The sequence below is a fragment of the Heterodontus francisci genome, chromosome 26, assembly GCF_036365525.1.
Source record: "Heterodontus francisci isolate sHetFra1 chromosome 26, sHetFra1.hap1, whole genome shotgun sequence".
NCBI lineage: Eukaryota > Metazoa > Chordata > Chondrichthyes > Heterodontiformes > Heterodontidae > Heterodontus > Heterodontus francisci.
In genome coordinates this window covers 35,173,200-35,190,308 of record NC_090396.1, presented here as the reverse complement: position 1 = coordinate 35,190,308, position 17,109 = coordinate 35,173,200, and the positions used below count along the sequence as shown (strand labels likewise).

General features: G+C 43.5%; 1 protein-coding gene across 1 annotated transcript in view; it reads left to right on the top strand.

The window, feature by feature from the left end:
* Positions 1 to 6,138, top strand: part of LOC137384254 (heparan sulfate glucosamine 3-O-sulfotransferase 3A1-like) — a 181,113-nt gene extending 174,975 nt beyond the window's left edge. Inside the window, exon 2 of the mRNA XM_068058013.1 lies at positions 4,745 to 6,138. Coding sequence (XP_067914114.1) covers positions 4,745 to 5,366 — 622 coding nt within the window. The 3' untranslated portion in view covers positions 5,367 to 6,138. The remainder of the gene's footprint in view (positions 1 to 4,744) is intronic.
* Positions 6,139 to 17,109: the final 10,971 nt, after the last annotated feature.

Genomic DNA, 17,109 nt, shown 5'->3' with positions numbered 1-17,109 from the left:
ATGAGCACAGGAATGATGGGTGCGAGGGATTTGGTGCAAGTTAGGATGCAATCAGCAGAGTTTTAGATGAGTTCAAGTTTACGAAGGGTGAATGGTGTGAACTCAGTCAGGAAGACATTGGAATAGTCAAGTCGAGAGGTAACAAAGGCATGGATGACAGTTTCAGCAGCAAATGAGCTGAGGAAGGACAGAAGCAGGTGATGTTATGGAGGTGGAATTATGCGGTGTTGGTGAAGGAGTGGATATGTGGTCGGAAGTTTGTCTCAGGAGCAAATAGTATGTCAAGATTGAGAACAGTCTGGTTCAGCTTCAGACAGTTGTCAAGGAGAGGGATGGAAACAGTGGCTAGGAAATGGAGTTTGTGGCAGGGACCAAAGCCGATGACTTTGGTCTTCTCAATATTAAGTTACATGCAGCCCCTCGCCAACATCATCTGAAAGCATATCAGGTTTCACATGAACGATAATGACACTTAGCTCCACCTCATCATTATCTCTCTCAACCCCTCCACTGCCTTTGATTTCCCAGACTGCTTGTACGACATCCAGTACTGGATGAGCTGAAGTTTCCTCCTAGGTGAGAAATAGAAGGGGGGGACTAAGGATAAATCCTTGAGGGAACTCCATAGGTAACTTACCAACTGAGCAATACATTCGAGGACACATTTTTACTCAAACCTGATGTCCATTGAGCAAACTGCACATAGACAAAGTTTTTGAGGTGATCTGTTATACTGACCATTACAATGGGGTCTGAAAAGCTATGATTTGCACCATCCATGTACATGAATGTACACACACGGCACATGACTGATGAGATTTACATCATAATTCAGCCGCCTGGTCTGAGATAGTGTTAATATTAGTTACAGCCACAGCAGACCTGTAAACCATTAGGAGTAGTAATATGTCGGAAAAGTTAATCTAAGAGACGAATAAATTTATGTTTAAAATGAGGGCAGTCCAGCGTAGCATAGCAATAGACATTACATTGATTGTGATTATTACCTCAGGAGCTTGCAGGATAGGTCACTAGTAAATTTTTGAAAGTTCATTCAACAGCCTCTTCTCCACTTAAAGGAAAATTGTCTTTTTTGATTACATTGATAATTTTTCACTCCCTTGCAGGAAGGTACAGTCATCGGTTTCTGAAAGCTAATTTGACAGATTGCCAAGGCTCCCCCGTTTATCAGATGGGATTTCTTAAAGCTTTGGTCTTGTTTCATGATCAGCCAACTTCTAAAATTCTCATAGGTGCATAATTCATCTGGATGCAGCATACCATCTGCTGAAACTTCTTAACATGTGTTCACAGAGAATATTGAACCAACTGACATTGCTTCAATTGATCTGCATGTAAAACAGTGTGTCATTTAAGAAAAATTCCACATTCCCACTGCTGCATTACTTGGTTGCATATATGAAATCAACTGCGATCAAAGAAAATGTTTGGTGGGGGGCTGCGGGGGAGTGGGGGGGGGGTGGTGCAGCATGGCTGGAATAGGACAATTCCCCATACCACCATCCACACACCGACAGATTGATGGACTATTAAACCGGGGAGACATCACAATCAAGTTAGATTATATCTTCACAAGAGTCAGGTGGGGGAATCTTGCTCAGTTTTACCTCCCTTACCCTGACCTCATCACACCAACGGGGGAGGCAATGGTGTAATGATAATGTCACTGGACTAGTAATCTAGAGCCCAGGCTAATACTCTGGGGACATAGGTTCGAATCCCACTAGGGCAGATGGTGAAATTTGAATTCAATTAATTAATCTAATCTAGTCTAATGGTAACCATGAAACCATTGTCGATTGTTGCAAAAATCCATCTGGTTCACTAATGCCCTTCAGGGAAGGAAATCTGCAATCCTTACCTGGTCTGGCCTACATGTGACTCCAGACCCACAGCAATGTGGTTGACTCTTAAATGCCCTCTGAAATGGCCTAGCAAGCCACTCAGTTATATCAAACTGCTGGCACTGTGGGTGTACCCACACCCAAAGGACTGCAGCAGTTCAAGAAGGCAACTCACCACCACCTTCTGAAGGGCAATTAGGAATGGGCAATAAATGCTGGCCTAGCCAGGGAAGCCCACATTCCATGAACAACTAAAAAAAGCAGCACACCAGAATCCAAATCTGGGTTCAAATAGGTTTGCTATGCAGATATTTCATTTAAATCAGCACAGATAAATTTATGATAGTACCAGGATGGCATGGGTTATAGGAACTGTTTAGGGCCATGCTATAGAATGTCTCAAAGAAAGCATTGGGGTAGAAATCGGTTTGCATCGCACCTGGCTTTTGGCATAAAATGGATGCAAGGCATAACAATTTAGTGGGTTAGCTTGCACCCATTCTGTGCAGGCATTAATCCCACTGCCAAATTCGTAGAGGCCATTTTTAGGCATTAGACTTCTTAAGTATGTAAATTAGGCACTCTTGAAAGACCCTATTGAGAAATCAGTCAGCAATAAGCAGTGTAGGTGTTGGGCCTACCCTGCTCAGGGTTCTTCAGCAGTCCCCATGGACGTCAACAGCAGGAAGTTGGAAAAAATATTTTTTGTTAAAAAAACATAGAGTGGAGCTAGGAGGAGCAGGACTGCTCTCCCGATGCCGCAGGAGTTGAGATCAGGCCCCTGCCAACCGTATCCCACTTCAGCTCCCCCCGCCCAGCCTGTATCTGAGGCCAGCTGCCTGTGAGGAAGGCAGCCCACCATTGATGTCAATGTTCAGGTGAGCCATCTGTCAAGGCGCAACCAGCTCTGGCAGTTCATGGCGAGTATGTTAACGAGGATCGAGAACCGATTTTCATCAATCTTCAGGCCTCTCAGCTATTGTGTTCACTAATTATGCAGCATCGAGTCTGGGCCCAAGGGTGCACCAGGGCTAATTTCTACGCCTTTGATACAAGCCTGCAATGAAAAGCGTGTTTGAAAAGTAGAAGCTGGTATATTGCAGGAAACACATACTGAAGGAAACTCTTGGCCACAATAATAGCCAGTTAATGTAAACGTGAACCAGATCTAATGGTGTTTGAAACATACAACTGCAGTAAATCATGTCACATCATTCACTTGTGAGTGCACAACATTATAATGGCAAATCCTGAACCATTCATAAAATACTCCCCACTCAATTTTTTTGAATGCATATAGCACGTAGAACATGGTCAGTTTGCCAAGTCTGTCTGAGAGGCAGCCACATGTAATCACTATTGCGGGCAATCAATGCTTTTGGAAAGCATTTTGTTATTTTTGTTTGATTTTAAATTACTGAGTGCAAATTAAAGGGCTGTGGTACAAAGACTTGCAAATTTTTTTTTTAAATTTGGATTTTAGGAAATTCTGTTCTAACCATAGAATTTCTTGGCAAAGAAGTTATGAATTTGTCAGGATCAAGCTGAAATGAGTGCATTGTGTGAACAGTGAGGTCCCACCAGATTAAAGCCTTGTCCTTTAATTGGTCTATACATCAGGAGCAGATCAAAGATTGGCTCAGTTTGAAGAAATAAAGGGTAATTGCACATGGAGCTGTAACGGAATGGGAGAAGGTGATCGGGGGTTCCTTGGGCCATCATCTTTTACACTGGACATAAACGAGTTGGGAATTTGAGATGGAAACAAAGCTATCTTAAGTAATTGAGGGAGAGAGAAGCTGCACACAAGGAACAAATGGTCCAAATACAAAAGGAGGTAGAAAGATTGGGGGATTGGGCTTACAAGTGGCAGATGCCACTTATTGTGCACAGATTCAGGGGATGGGGAACAAGTAGTGGGAATGTAAGAGGGACTGTAACAAACTACAGGATACAACAGTTAGCAGTGAAAATGGAAATGCTTTGAGTATAATTGAGTATAATATTAAAGAAGGGAATTTGGAGATCCTGGTGCATAGACTTGATTTTAAAATTCTCAGCCTCATGTTCAAATGCCTGCACGTCTCGCCCTTCCTTATCTCTGTAACCTCGTGCAGCCCTACAACCCTCCCACAATTCTGCATTCTTCCACTTCTGGCCTCTTGTGCATTCCTGACTTTCTTGCTCCACCATTGGCAGCCATGCCTTCAGCCATCTAGGCCTTAAGTTCTGAAATTCCCTCCCTAAACCTCTCTGTCTGTCTATGTCTCTTTCCTCCTTTAAAACCCTCCTTAAAACCTTCCACTTAGACCAAGCTTTTGGTCACTTGTCCTAATCTCTCCTTTGGTTCAGTGTCAATTTTTATTTGTCTGATTACGTTCCTGTGAAGTGCCTTGGAATGAATAGTTTATTATTTTAAAGGTGCTATATAAATGCAAGTTGATGTTGGTAGTTCATTCAAACAATCAGTAATCAGCATAGCGTATAAGGAAACCAAACAAGGCACAAGAATGTAAACGCGAGTGGAGTAAATGAGATCAATTTTTCATTTTCCCTATAAATGTGAATCTTCAGTTAACAGGGTTATCATTATTACTGAACTGTTATTCAGTGTTGCTTCTGTTAAGTACAAACTTCTCAAAGACAGAATTTTGATTGATTGGGGGAAACAATCAACTTCAGCAAGGTGATAAAACGAGCAGTAGTGGATTGGCAGCTGTTAAACATCCTGTCGGATTTTACTGTCTATTGATTTGAAAGAGAAGGAAAATTGGGTGAGGGTTTAATGGGCAGCCATCTTGTCCCCCATTGAATTTTACTCTCATTGTTTCCAAACCGACATGATTTTAAAAAATATATATATATTTATGTTTCTGCAGGGGCCTGATGCCTAAAACACTGGATGGACAAATCACCATGGAGAAAACTCCCAGTTACTTTGTTACCAAGGAGGCAGCTGCCCGAATCTATGCAATGTCCAAGGATGCCAAGCTAATAGTGGTGGTTCGGGACCCTGTCACTCGGGCTATTTCTGACTACACGCAAACTCTCTCGAAAAAGCCCGATATCCCCAGCTTTGAGAGTTTGATCTTTAAAAACAGGACTACAGGCCTGATTGACACCTCATGGAGTGCTATTCAGATTGGCATCTATGCCAAGCATTTGGAGAATTGGCTTCTCTATTTCCCCATGGGCCAAATCCTATTTGTGAGTGGAGAGAGGCTGATCAGTGACCCAGCAGGAGAACTAGGCAAGGTACAAGACTTTCTGGGTCTGAAGAGGATCATCACAGACAAACATTTCTATTTCAACAAGACCAAGGGCTTCCCCTGCTTGAAGAAGCCAGAGGGCAGCAGCAAGCCCCAATGCCTGGGCAAAACAAAAGGCCGAATCCATCCCAACATTGACCCAGAGGTGGTTCAGAGGCTGAGAGACTTCTACCGGCCTTTCAACATGAAATTTTACCAAATGACGGGACAGAACTTTGGCTGGGATAACTGAAATACTAAATATGTAAAATATTCCCAATAAGACTATGTGAAGTAAAACAATAAGAAATATATTCTGAGTAAGTTTGGGCAGGAATCTGTTGGAAGCAAGGCTGCTTTATCCTTATGTTCAAAGATGCATTTTTTCCTGAATTATTTATTTAAACTATTAGCCACATATTAGGCAAGACTATAGAATGAGCAATCTAGCACATTTGCATTAGAGTCTAGTTTTACTTGGAATTTTTTAGAAGTTTTAGACACTTGTTATCTCAAAACTGCAAAACCTTTAGCAGGAATTGTTATTTTTACAGAGTTGCTAATTCTTTCCATTATTTTAATATTTTATTCACAGATTTCTTTAATTAACTGAGGGTGCTGTTTCTGTAAAGGGTAATTTCTTTTACCTCATTTATGAGTTTTTAAAAGCACACATTTAATAAAGGTTACGGGTATTTATAACAATATCATTTGTAATCAGGAATCACTACTTGCCTGTAAGGATGTGGTATATCATGTATTTTTTTTTAATTTTTACTGTATATTTGCCTTTTTTGTGTGAACAAAGGAAAACTTGAGAGTGAAGGAGATATTTCAGAATTAATGGGGGAAAAATTGGATTAGGACCGAAAACAAATGTGGGGATTGTGTTGTGTGATTAACCTGTGTCTATTTGTTGCAAAGGAGCTAGCATTCGAACTTTGTGCTGCCTGCTCATTACAATAATTGCAGAGTGTAGCCAGCAGTAAGTGTGCTGTTGAGTGCCTGGCTGCATGCCTGATCAGTGGGGTGGGGGGTGGAGGCGGGGGGAGGCAGGGAGCAGGGAGAGTTAGGAGGGGCGGGGAGGGATAAACTTGAGAGGCTAGCACGAGTTCCAGCTGGCCTGTACATTTAAAGCAAGCCTGCGCCTGTTAGAGGGAAGATGCATTTTGGCTTAAGCAGGTGCTGCAATTCATTGCAGAAGTGACTTGGATCTGGGAAAGGCAGAGGAATAGCACAACATGGCTGGGAGCTGGCTCCAAGGTTCGCCGACACAGCACTAGAGGCCTTAGTGCAGGAGGTGGAGAGGAGGAGAGAGGTCTTCTATTCACAGGGTGCCTGGAGGCCCTTCAGACAAACTCTGAGAAGGAAATGGGAGCAGATAGCCATGCAGGACAATGCCAGGAATGTAGACCCAAGGCGCTGGATGCAGTGCTGAATGATGTTCAATGACCTCACACGAGTAGTCAAGATTAGTGAATGCATCTTCAAATGCTATATCACACCAACTGCAACACTAGCCTCAGCACTGCTCAATGCATTACACCACCATCACTTACCTACCAACAATCTCTATTAATCACAACTCATAATGAACATTCATAGCTTCACCTCACCCCCACACATTTAGCACTGCTGTAAGCCCCACATCCGCATCTCACAACTTACTCAGATTGCCAGCTATCCAACCATGACAGCCACATCACCCAAACACATTGCACCACACCCTCTGAAACACTTCCTTCTGTCTTGCAGGACAAAGTGGCACATAACCAAAGGTAGCAGTAACTAACTGGCAGGGGACAGGCACGGCTGCATGTTCACATCCCTATGGAGGACTCATGCTTGCCATCATTGGAGCAGCTGTGACTGAGGCTGTGGTCAGTGGCGGCGCTGAAAGGATTGAAAATGATGATATGTTCCTCCTAATCCTCTTTCTCACATACTAATTTCTTCTGATTCTCAAGCTACACATGGTGCAAGCATGCGGCTCTTGTTTTCCTCCACTTCCCTCACTGCAACTCTGCATTTGTGCCTATCTCCTTATAGATACCCAAGAACTGTCATCTGGCCAGGCACTGGTCCATGTGTGAAAGGAAAAAGAGACTGATGATGATGAAACACCATCTCATACTTGATCTCTTATTCACAGCCATCAGTTCAGATATTGATACTCACTATACTTTAGAGAAAAGCTTCGAGGCAAGATCTGCACGTAGTGAGACACCAGGCATGAGTGGCCTGCAGCTGGGGCTGGCGCAGAGTGTTGTGGAGATGCCAGCTGCACAAAGGGTGAGGTCACCCACGAGTTCAGCTGGCAGTTACTCAGATGAGCACTTCAGTGGAGCTGATGGTCATGCACAATGAAAGGTTTGGTGCATTGATAGGCCTGCCAGAAATCCTGCTTTCCAGCACCAGCCTGGCACAGGGCCTTGCCCAGAGCTTGGAGCCCATCCTTTCCAGTGTGGAAATGGTGACAAACTCCATGAGACCATGTGCAGGCCCAGCCACAATGCAGCATCTGATGGCCAATGTCTCAGCTTCCATTGCAACACTAGCAGCAGCCACCTAATATCTGAGTGTTGCAGTAGAAGCTCAGACTGAGGCCATGCAAGCTCAGCTTGTTGCCATGCAGGCTCAAGCTGCAGTGATCATGGCAGTGGATACCTGTGCTCAAAGGGGCTTGCAGGGTGTCACAGCAGTTCAGAAATCTGTCCTCCAACAGATTACTGAGGCGCCGCCCATGAAGAATGGCAGTGGCTGCGTGGAGCAGGAATCTGCTGTCCGCCCAGCACTGTCAATCCTTCAGTACCCTGATGTTGACTGTCCACCAGCCAGTGCAGACTCTTCCATGTTGTGCCATTCCTCTGCCTTTCCTAGATCCAAGTCACTTCTGCAACGAATTGCAGCACCCGCTTATGCTGTGGTGGTGCAGTCCAAAGCTGGGCCATTAAGGCCCAGAGCTGCTTGAGGCTGTCCTGCAAGGCCATCTGCAGTCTCCCCCACTGAAAGTCAGCAACCTTCTATCACCCATGCTGCAGCCACTGGGATAGCACTAGATAGGAGCACTAGGTCAAGCAAAGGCATATGGAAGGAAGGCACTAAGCAAATGCACAAGGGTGATTTGTTGTCTTTTGTATGGAATATTGATTGTTTGATAAAATTGGTTTGTTATGGCCGCTTTGCCGTGACTTTTATTTCAAGCTAAGGTGTGAAACTGTTGGTGAATGGGGAATTGGGTAGGGTTCACTGGTAGTGCAGTCGGATGAGTCAATTACGGACAGCCCAGATGGAAAGGGGATATGTTGGTCGCCGTATACCTGGTGACAGGGGTGGTGTCCTCATGATGGTGAGGTTGTACAGGATACAGGGCTCTTCCAGACCAGTCCAAGCAACGGAAGCATTGCTTAAGCAGCCCAATGGTCTGCTTCCATTTGGCTTTCAATAGACGCATGATACCCACATGTACTTGGTTTGTGTACTGGAGTCTTGAGCCAAGCAGTCAGCGGATAGCCCTGGTCTCCCAGTAGCCACTCTCTGGTTCAACATGGTGGCTCAAATACTGATGGTACAGCAGATTGTCTCACAATAAAGGCATCATGACTGCTGCCAGGATACTGCTGAGCACACCCACTGCACTTTCAGAGAATGGAAGCCTTTGCTGTTGGCATACATCTCTGCATTTAGATTTGGCACTCGCAAAGCCATGTGTGTGCAATCAGTGGCACTCTGTACCATGGGGATGCCTGCTATCATGGCAAAGCCACGTGCACACTTCGCTTGCTTCTCTCTGGTCTACAGAGTGTCAGTCACCTGTCTCAATAGTGGGCAGCGAACTGGGAGATGTTACAGATGTACCCTGCTCCAGCCTGGAAGGATCCCAACACAAAGAAGTTCAGGTCCACGATCACCTTTACAGCCACCAGTGCTGCTGAGCTCACCCAGATCTGAGGTTGCAGTTCTGTCTGCAAGATGTGGCAGATTTCAGTGAGGACCTCCTTTGTAAAATCTCTGTGAGGTTCAGGTGATGGGTGGATAAGGCCTTGTGTCGTGAGCCATTCTCCCTCTTCTCCTCCACCCTGTATGAACAGCTTGTCCTCCTCTGCGTTGCTTCCTCTCGTTCTCTCTATCATGCTGCAGTGCTGCAGGCCAAGGGAAATAGAATCTACAGCAACAATGGCTGGGAGCAATTGCTCCGAGCAGAACACTTGAAGTGAGAACCAAGGCCTTCACCACGTGCCACACCATCTTCCTGTAGACTTCAGCAACTTTAAACAGAAACACAAAAAAAATCACGGCACCTCGATAAACTCAGCAGCAGCCAGTAGAGATCAATCAGCGACTAACCTGAAAGTAGTTCTTGATCCCTTTAAATGACACTAGTGAGTGTTCTTCCTATTGGTGAACACATGTTCAACTGTGCAAGGTTAAGAGAGGGCATTAGCTGAAGCACTGAGGTTGAAAATGGCACCACTGGCATCAAATCAGCATTGCACGCTGACTGACATCTCGATCTGCCTACTCTGCAAACTTCCTGCACACATTCCTAACATCTGCGCTAACGCCTTCATCAAAATGGCATTTGGCAGGGGCCACACTGAAATTGTGTGTGTGTGGCACCGATGCCATGTTGCATCCAAAACAACAAATGTAGCGTTGAAAACATGAGCCTACGGAGCTGAATCTTGCAATTAATACTTCTTTATTGAGATAAAATGAAAATACTCATTTGATTTTCAGCATATAAGTGTGCCCGAATGCAAAATGATTTCCAAATATATTTACTGATAAGCAAACTCCAAAAACATGCCTGCCCACCCACTGCATAAAATTTTAAAAGTGGATTTAAGATATACATAAAAATGAGGAAAGTCAGATAGACGTCTGCATAACAGAGTTGTGATGCAAAGAAATAAGTATTTTGGAGAGACAAAGGATTAAACAATGTGTGGAGAATTTGTTGATTCTGTTGGATTTTCTTCTATTTGCAAACAATCTGTGTTTTCAAATAGATTTATAGAATCATAGAGCGATTACAGCACAGAAGGAGGCCATTCACACTGTCGTGTCTGTGCCAGCTCTCTGCAAGAGAAACTCAGCTATTCCCACTCCCCTACCCTGTTCCCATAACCCTGCCTATTTTTTCTCTTCTGATAATTATCCAATTCCCTTTCGAAAGCCTCCACCACACTCTCAGGCAGTGCATTCCAGTTCCTAAGCTTACTCTGCGTAAAAATTTTTTCCTCAAGTCGCCTTTGTTTCTTTTGCCATTCACCTCAAGATCGGTGTCCCCTGGTTCTCAACCCTTCCACCAATGCAAACAGTTGCTCTCAATTTACTCTGAACAGACCCCTCAGGATTTTGAACACCTCTATCAAATCTCTTCTCAACCTTTTCTAAGGAGAACAGCTCCAGTTTCTCCAGTCTATCCATATAACTGAAGCCCCTCATCCCTGGAATCATTCTCATAAATCTTTTCTGTACCCTCCCCAATGCCTTCATATCCTTCCTAAGGTGTGGTGCCCAGAATTGGACACAATACTCCAGTGAATGTGAAACCAGTGTTATAAAGGTTCACAATAACTTCCTTGCTTTTCTACTCTATGGCTCTATTTATGAAGTCCAGCATCCCATATGCTTTGTTTACCACTTTCCCAACCTGCCCTGCCACCTTCAATGATTTGTGTACATATACCCCCAGGTCCCTCTGCTCCTACAGTCCCTTTTATAACTGTCTCAGCACTTCTAAACAGATACAGTTACCAGTACTTCAGGTACATTTCATCACACCTACCCCAGTATTGCCAGCTTATTTCTACTTTCACCACATACCTAACAGATGATCACAGCCAGATTGATGTAGTCACTTTACAATTGCTAGAATGAGAAGTTCCAGTTCCATGCAACATAAAAAATTGAAATGATGCCCTTTTGCAGAACATTTCATTTCCCAGTACTAGAAATCTACTCGTTGTAGTAAATGAAGACAAACTCCCAATATTTGGACCAAGTCTGTAAAACAATTACTGTTCATGTCCGCATGAATGGCTTCCAGAATTTCAAGGGAATATATGGAATTTTATAAGCAATCATACAAAACAAGGTCTTATAAGAACTGCAAGCATACCAATCCCAGAAAATTCGATGCTTGGTGAAAGGGGATAGAATAAGATATTGCTTTCAGCAACCACTAGACTGTACGTTATTAGCTGTTATCTGAAGGTTATTGAGTACACCATTAATTGCAGATGTAATGTAACAAGTTGAATAAGTTGCTTCTTCAAAAGAACATTGAAACTACTACTTATATTCTGGACAGTATTTCCCCACCCACTACCTCCCTTCTCCCTTCTTGTGCACCACCCCCCCCCCACCCCTCCCCACCATCTCTGCTGCCCCTCTGTCTCCAATATTGATATTTCACAGGGGTGAATACAAACATCCTATTATTCACTTGTAAAGATATCAATTGTGAACTATGCCACTTGCAATGTCATAAGATCAATTAATAGAAAAGAAGGCGGCAGATTCTCAGGCTGCTCCTCCTATGGTAATCATGGAAACTAATCGCTCATAAGTATCCAAGGGTAGATTTTCAGTTCACGGGCCAATCAACAATCCACGTGCAAATTGCACCCAACATTGTGCACGTTTGGAGAAGAATTTTCACACTCAGGTTTCTGCTCAAACTCATTTGTATGTCTCCAAATGCAAAATCTACTGTGAACCAGCAGTCAGACAGCGTTTTGGAACATAATTTTTTAAAACATTTTTGGTTTAAAAAATATCTCTTGGTGTATTCAAGAATGTTAGCCTGGTGCAATATGAATAATACAGCTGAAAATGGCTTTATCGCAAAAAATAAGCATTTTTAATCAGAGTGTCCAGTTCACCACCTGCGAGGAACTGGATTATAAATAACTGAAATGACTTAAAAAAATTATTCAGAACCAGTTAGTAGTTATGTTGGTGTACAGTAGTCAGTTTCTTCATAAACTAAAAAAAAATTATATTCAAATGCTTTTAAAATGTGTCTATTAGTATCCTGCGCCTACAAAAAAAGCAGAATTTTTAAAGCCTCCTTGAAGGCCCATAAATGAAAGCAATTAACAGAAACCCCCGATAGTGATTATTCACCTTGGGAGCATTGCCAGTTTTGTGGGCGGGGACAGCTTCTAATACAATGTTTTTTAAACTAGCGCAAAAGATTGCGGAAACTTGATTTATGCTGAATGTAACTTACACTTAAAATTCCGTGATCCTTTGCACTGTTTTGGCCTGTTTAGGGTGAATTGCACCAAAGGAAACAACACGACCTCTCGGAAACTCCAGGCCCTATATTTATTCAAAAACATGCTTACTTATAAAAGAAACAACTGCACAAAACTTTAATCTCCATGGAATGGTGCAATTATTTTAGTACGTATCTGGGTTTAATTTGTGAGAAAGAACTAATCGCCGTGACACTCGAAAGTTGAGTCTCCATGCTCCTGTAAGTAATGCACTGCAACTGCTGTGGTATCTTTAAAAAAAGGCAATCATTTTTGAAGGTTTATCCAATTTTGAATTAGTTGCATGATTTGCAATTGCTAGAAATTTGAAATATTAAATAAAATACTGGAAAGATACAGAAGAGGCAGCTCAAACCCTCAGGTGCTGAGGTTCAGTCTCACCAGACGAATTCACCGATCATTTCTACTTTCAGATACCTGCTGTACATTTCCAACATTTTCTGATTTCATTGTTTTGTTGAATGGATTCTTTAGCACATTTTAGAGGATAAATATTGTCCAAGAGCCATTATTTCAAATTGAAATGAAGAGAGGTATTCATCTACAAATTATGGCATAAATTAAATAAAGTGGGAGAGAGATGCCCTTAAATCTCCTGCCCCAGCACAGTTATATAAATACCTCTCACTGGCCAGATTATGTTGTGCATTTTGGAACAGGATTACAAGAAATTTGTTTCGCACAAAGCCCAGAATTTGCTGGGAAAATACCGGCGAGTTAAATCCACACACCGTTATTCGTGTGTAAACCATCCAGCAAGGAAGAGATACAACATGAGTTGCAAATTGCCACAGATTGCTGGACATTTGTGCTGCTCCCCAGGTAGACTCATGAAAACGGGAGCTCCATTAAACTCACCACAGAAAGTTAGGATGGTATTCAACAACGTAAAGATCCTTTTAATGCCACTGAACCTCTCTAGCCCAGAAAAGGAACAATTAAAACTGCAGGTAGTAAATTGTTCTTAGAAGTTTCTAAAATTCAAAATTCATTTTTCTTACTTTTCCTTTCAGCCACTTTTTCACTCTTTCTTTTCCTCTATTTATTTCTCTTGCTGCATTTAATTTGACTCTAATTCACTTGATTTCCTTCTCCATCATTCTGCTGTTTCTTTCTCTATCCTTAAATCTCATTGGTTAATGAGATAGACTGTTGATCCTGTCATTCAGCAAAGTCCCAGATACTCCTAACTGTCTGAAATGCAAAGCCCAAAGATTCCCAGATTTCAATACACATTTTCACAAAATTAACTGTAGCATTCACAGAAACAATTGTCACAATGGTGCAGTGAAGACATGGCCCCTAAATGTGGCTCCATTGTACTGATAGTTTCTGGTTCAGTAGCAAAATGGCATCCACGCCACCTCTCCCCACTTCTGGTGCAATCCATGCCAGACCCCTTCTTGGTGAGGGTGTTAATGTGGCCGTTATGTGCATGTGCTGGGAGTATCCAGAGTGGACAGACCAGAAGGTCAATTAGCGTTTAACACTAATTTGGCACCATACCTGTCATTTTGGGCCTCTCCGCTCCAGATAACGTCCTTTCATAAACATGCACGGCAGAGCCCCCACCAGCGCTATTTACAGGGATCATCAACAACTTGCTGATTAATTTCATTAGCTCTGTTTGAATTTATGGAAGCACTGGTGTATGCAGGAGCTGATAACAGTTGGTAAAGTCAGCAGAGGGTGGTGCTGCATGCAGGGAAGGCATTGGTTGCTACTGCAAGGGCTCTGGGCATGCCACTTTTTCCAAGTCGTGAGGGTTAAATTAGCAGTCCCCCTTGGGCAGCAACATGAGAGGGAGATGATTCAGAGGCAGCAATGAGGAAAAGCTGCTCAAAGAGGGAGGAGGAGGAAGGGAAGAAGGGCTCACAACAAAAGGCCTTACCCACCTACCATCTTCCAGGATCACTTCTACCTCCAACTAAGTCAGCAGCAGTGTGTTCAACGTGTGTTCTTCACCAAGGAGGTGGTCACAGAACCAGATATGTGGCCTCAGAGCAGGGCATGGATGGCACTGCCAGTGGCTGTGAAGGTGACCATGGCCCTCAATTTATTTGTGATTGGATCCTTCCATGCTGGAATGTGTGACCTAGCTAACATCTCACAGTTCGCCATCCATTGCTGCATCAGAGGGATGACAGAGGCTCTGTATTGCAGGAGATGGGACTTCATTGTCTTCTCTCTGAACAGACAGAGGCAGGAGGAGCGCGCATGTAGCTTTACCAGGATAGCAGGGTGCCATCGACTGCACACACATGACTTTGCAGGCACCACATCTCAATCGTGAGATATACTGAAACTGCAAACAGCTATCACTCACTCAATGTACAGTTGGTTTGCAACTATACTCAGCACATTATGCTGGTGAATTCTCACTATCCTGGCAGCAGTCATGATGCGTTCATCTTGCGCCAGTCTTCTGTTCCAGCAGTCTTTCAGCCACCACATCAAACCAGAGGGTGACTGCTGGGTGACAAGGGTTATGCACTCTACATCTGGCTAATGATTCCCCCCACAAACCAGCATTCACATAATAAGAGCCATTCTGCCACAAGGAATGTCATTGAGCAGATGCTTGGGGTGCTGAAGTAATGGTTCTGTTGCCTCGACCAATCTGGAGGAGCCTCCAGTACTTGCTGGAGTGGGTGGCCCATATCCGTGGTCGTCTGTTGCTTCAATCACAACCGGGCCATCATGAGGGCACATCCCTTACCATCACAGATTTGGTAAGCACCTCAGGAAGAGGTCGAAAAGGAGAACGAGGAGGAACTTAGGAGTGACAATATTTCTTCCTCCTCAGTCCCGTCTTCATCTAGGTCTTCAACATCCCAAACCATTGTCTGGCCAGGCAACAGTTCTTGGGTATCTGAAAACATAAAGGCATTTAGAGAAGGGTTGGAGTGGATGAACTGGGGGAGAGCAAGAGGTGAATGGTTAGTCCATCTGCAGATCGTAAATCATAACACATTGTGGGATTAGAGTGAAGTGGGAATTGAGAAGGTGCATCAGGCAAGAACATACTGTCATCTTCGATAGTTTCAGTCACACCACTAGCCACAGCCTCAGTGATGGCTGCTCCAATTATTGCCAGCACTGTCTCCTCCATGGGGGTCAGCACATGAACCTATGCCTGCTCCTTGCCAGTGAGTTACTGCTGCTGTGTATTATGGGCCACCTTGTCCTGCAAAAGAGAGGGAAGTGTATCAGTGAGTGTGGTGTAATGTATCTGGGTGATGTGCCTGTCATGGTTGAATAGCTGGCAGTGTGTGCAAGCCATGAATTGTGAGTGTTGCTTGTAGCAGTGCTAAGTATATAAGGGTGAGGTGAAGCTATGAATGTGAGGAATGAGTCATGCTTAATTAGGATTGTTGATAGGTGAGTGATGGAGGGTGGTGATGGGAGCAGTGTGTGAGGCTAGTGTTGACGTTGGTAGGATATGGCATGTGAAGATGCATTCACTGACGTTGACCACTCGTATGAGGTGATTAAACTTCTTTCAGCAAGGGATCCAGGTCCTTGGGGCTAGACTGTTGGTACTGACTGCAATGGTTTGCTGCTCTCACTGTCTTCTCAGTATCTGGCTAGAGGGCTTCCTGGCCCCCTGAGGGAAGAGGACCTCTCTCCTCCTGTCCACTTCCTGCACCAAGTCCTCCAGTGCAGCATCCGAGAACCTTGGGGCATGCTCAGGCCCGTTGCACCATTTTTATAGCTTCTTCCTGGTCTTCCACAATTCTTTAACCAGGCTCAACCCCTGTTCAGCTAGAATGCACCTCACCTTTAAGAGGCACAATCTGACTTTAAATAGTGTAGTCTAGCTTTAAGTGGTGCTAGCCTCGCACGAACCTGGGCCCCCCGCTGAGGTGTGCAGTCACTCAACAGTGCATTCAGAACTGGGCTTTGCCTAATTGTGGAATATTGGGAGCATAAAGTAGAACGGTATCCTGTTCCTGAGCACTGGCATCTCTCACTTTAAAATAAGTGCACAAATCACAGATATAAACTGAAGTGAAACCTAGCATTAAAAGGATTCCGATTTCTTCATAAAATAATTAAAGGTATCAGATGCATTAGAGAAGATCTACGATGAAGACAAACTTAATTTTATTTCCTATTCCTCTACTTCCTCCACTAAAGTATCGTACAAGTCTACGGTTATCTGGTCTTTCAATGGTGACACTTTATATCCTTTGTAAAGGTTGAATCTTATTTGTCTATCATCCAGCTTAACATTTAAAACCAATTATTCCTATTCGTATTAAAGCACGTCCTTCAGGGCAGAGAGCACTGCTTTCCAAAACAAAATCTAGACATAGAATAGCAAAATACTGCAGATGCTGGAAATCGGAAATAAAAACAGAAAATGCTGGAAATACTCAGCAAGTCAGGCAGCATCTGTGGAGAAAGAAACAGAGTTAACCTGAAGAATTAACTCTGTTTCTCTATCCACAGATGCTGCCAGACCTTCTGAATATTTCCAGCATTTTGAGTTTTTATTTATTTTAGTGGTAGAATGGCACCTTTGTACAGAATAAGCCACAATATTAACATCTGTCTCATCAATGCATTCAATCACATTTCTTGTATTAATCACTTGTCATCTTTAATCTTGGAATAGACAATGCTCTAGGAACTAAGTATCTCTCAGATTACCTATCCATATTTGACAAAGTCACATCTCAGTTGCATGAATGTTCCTGA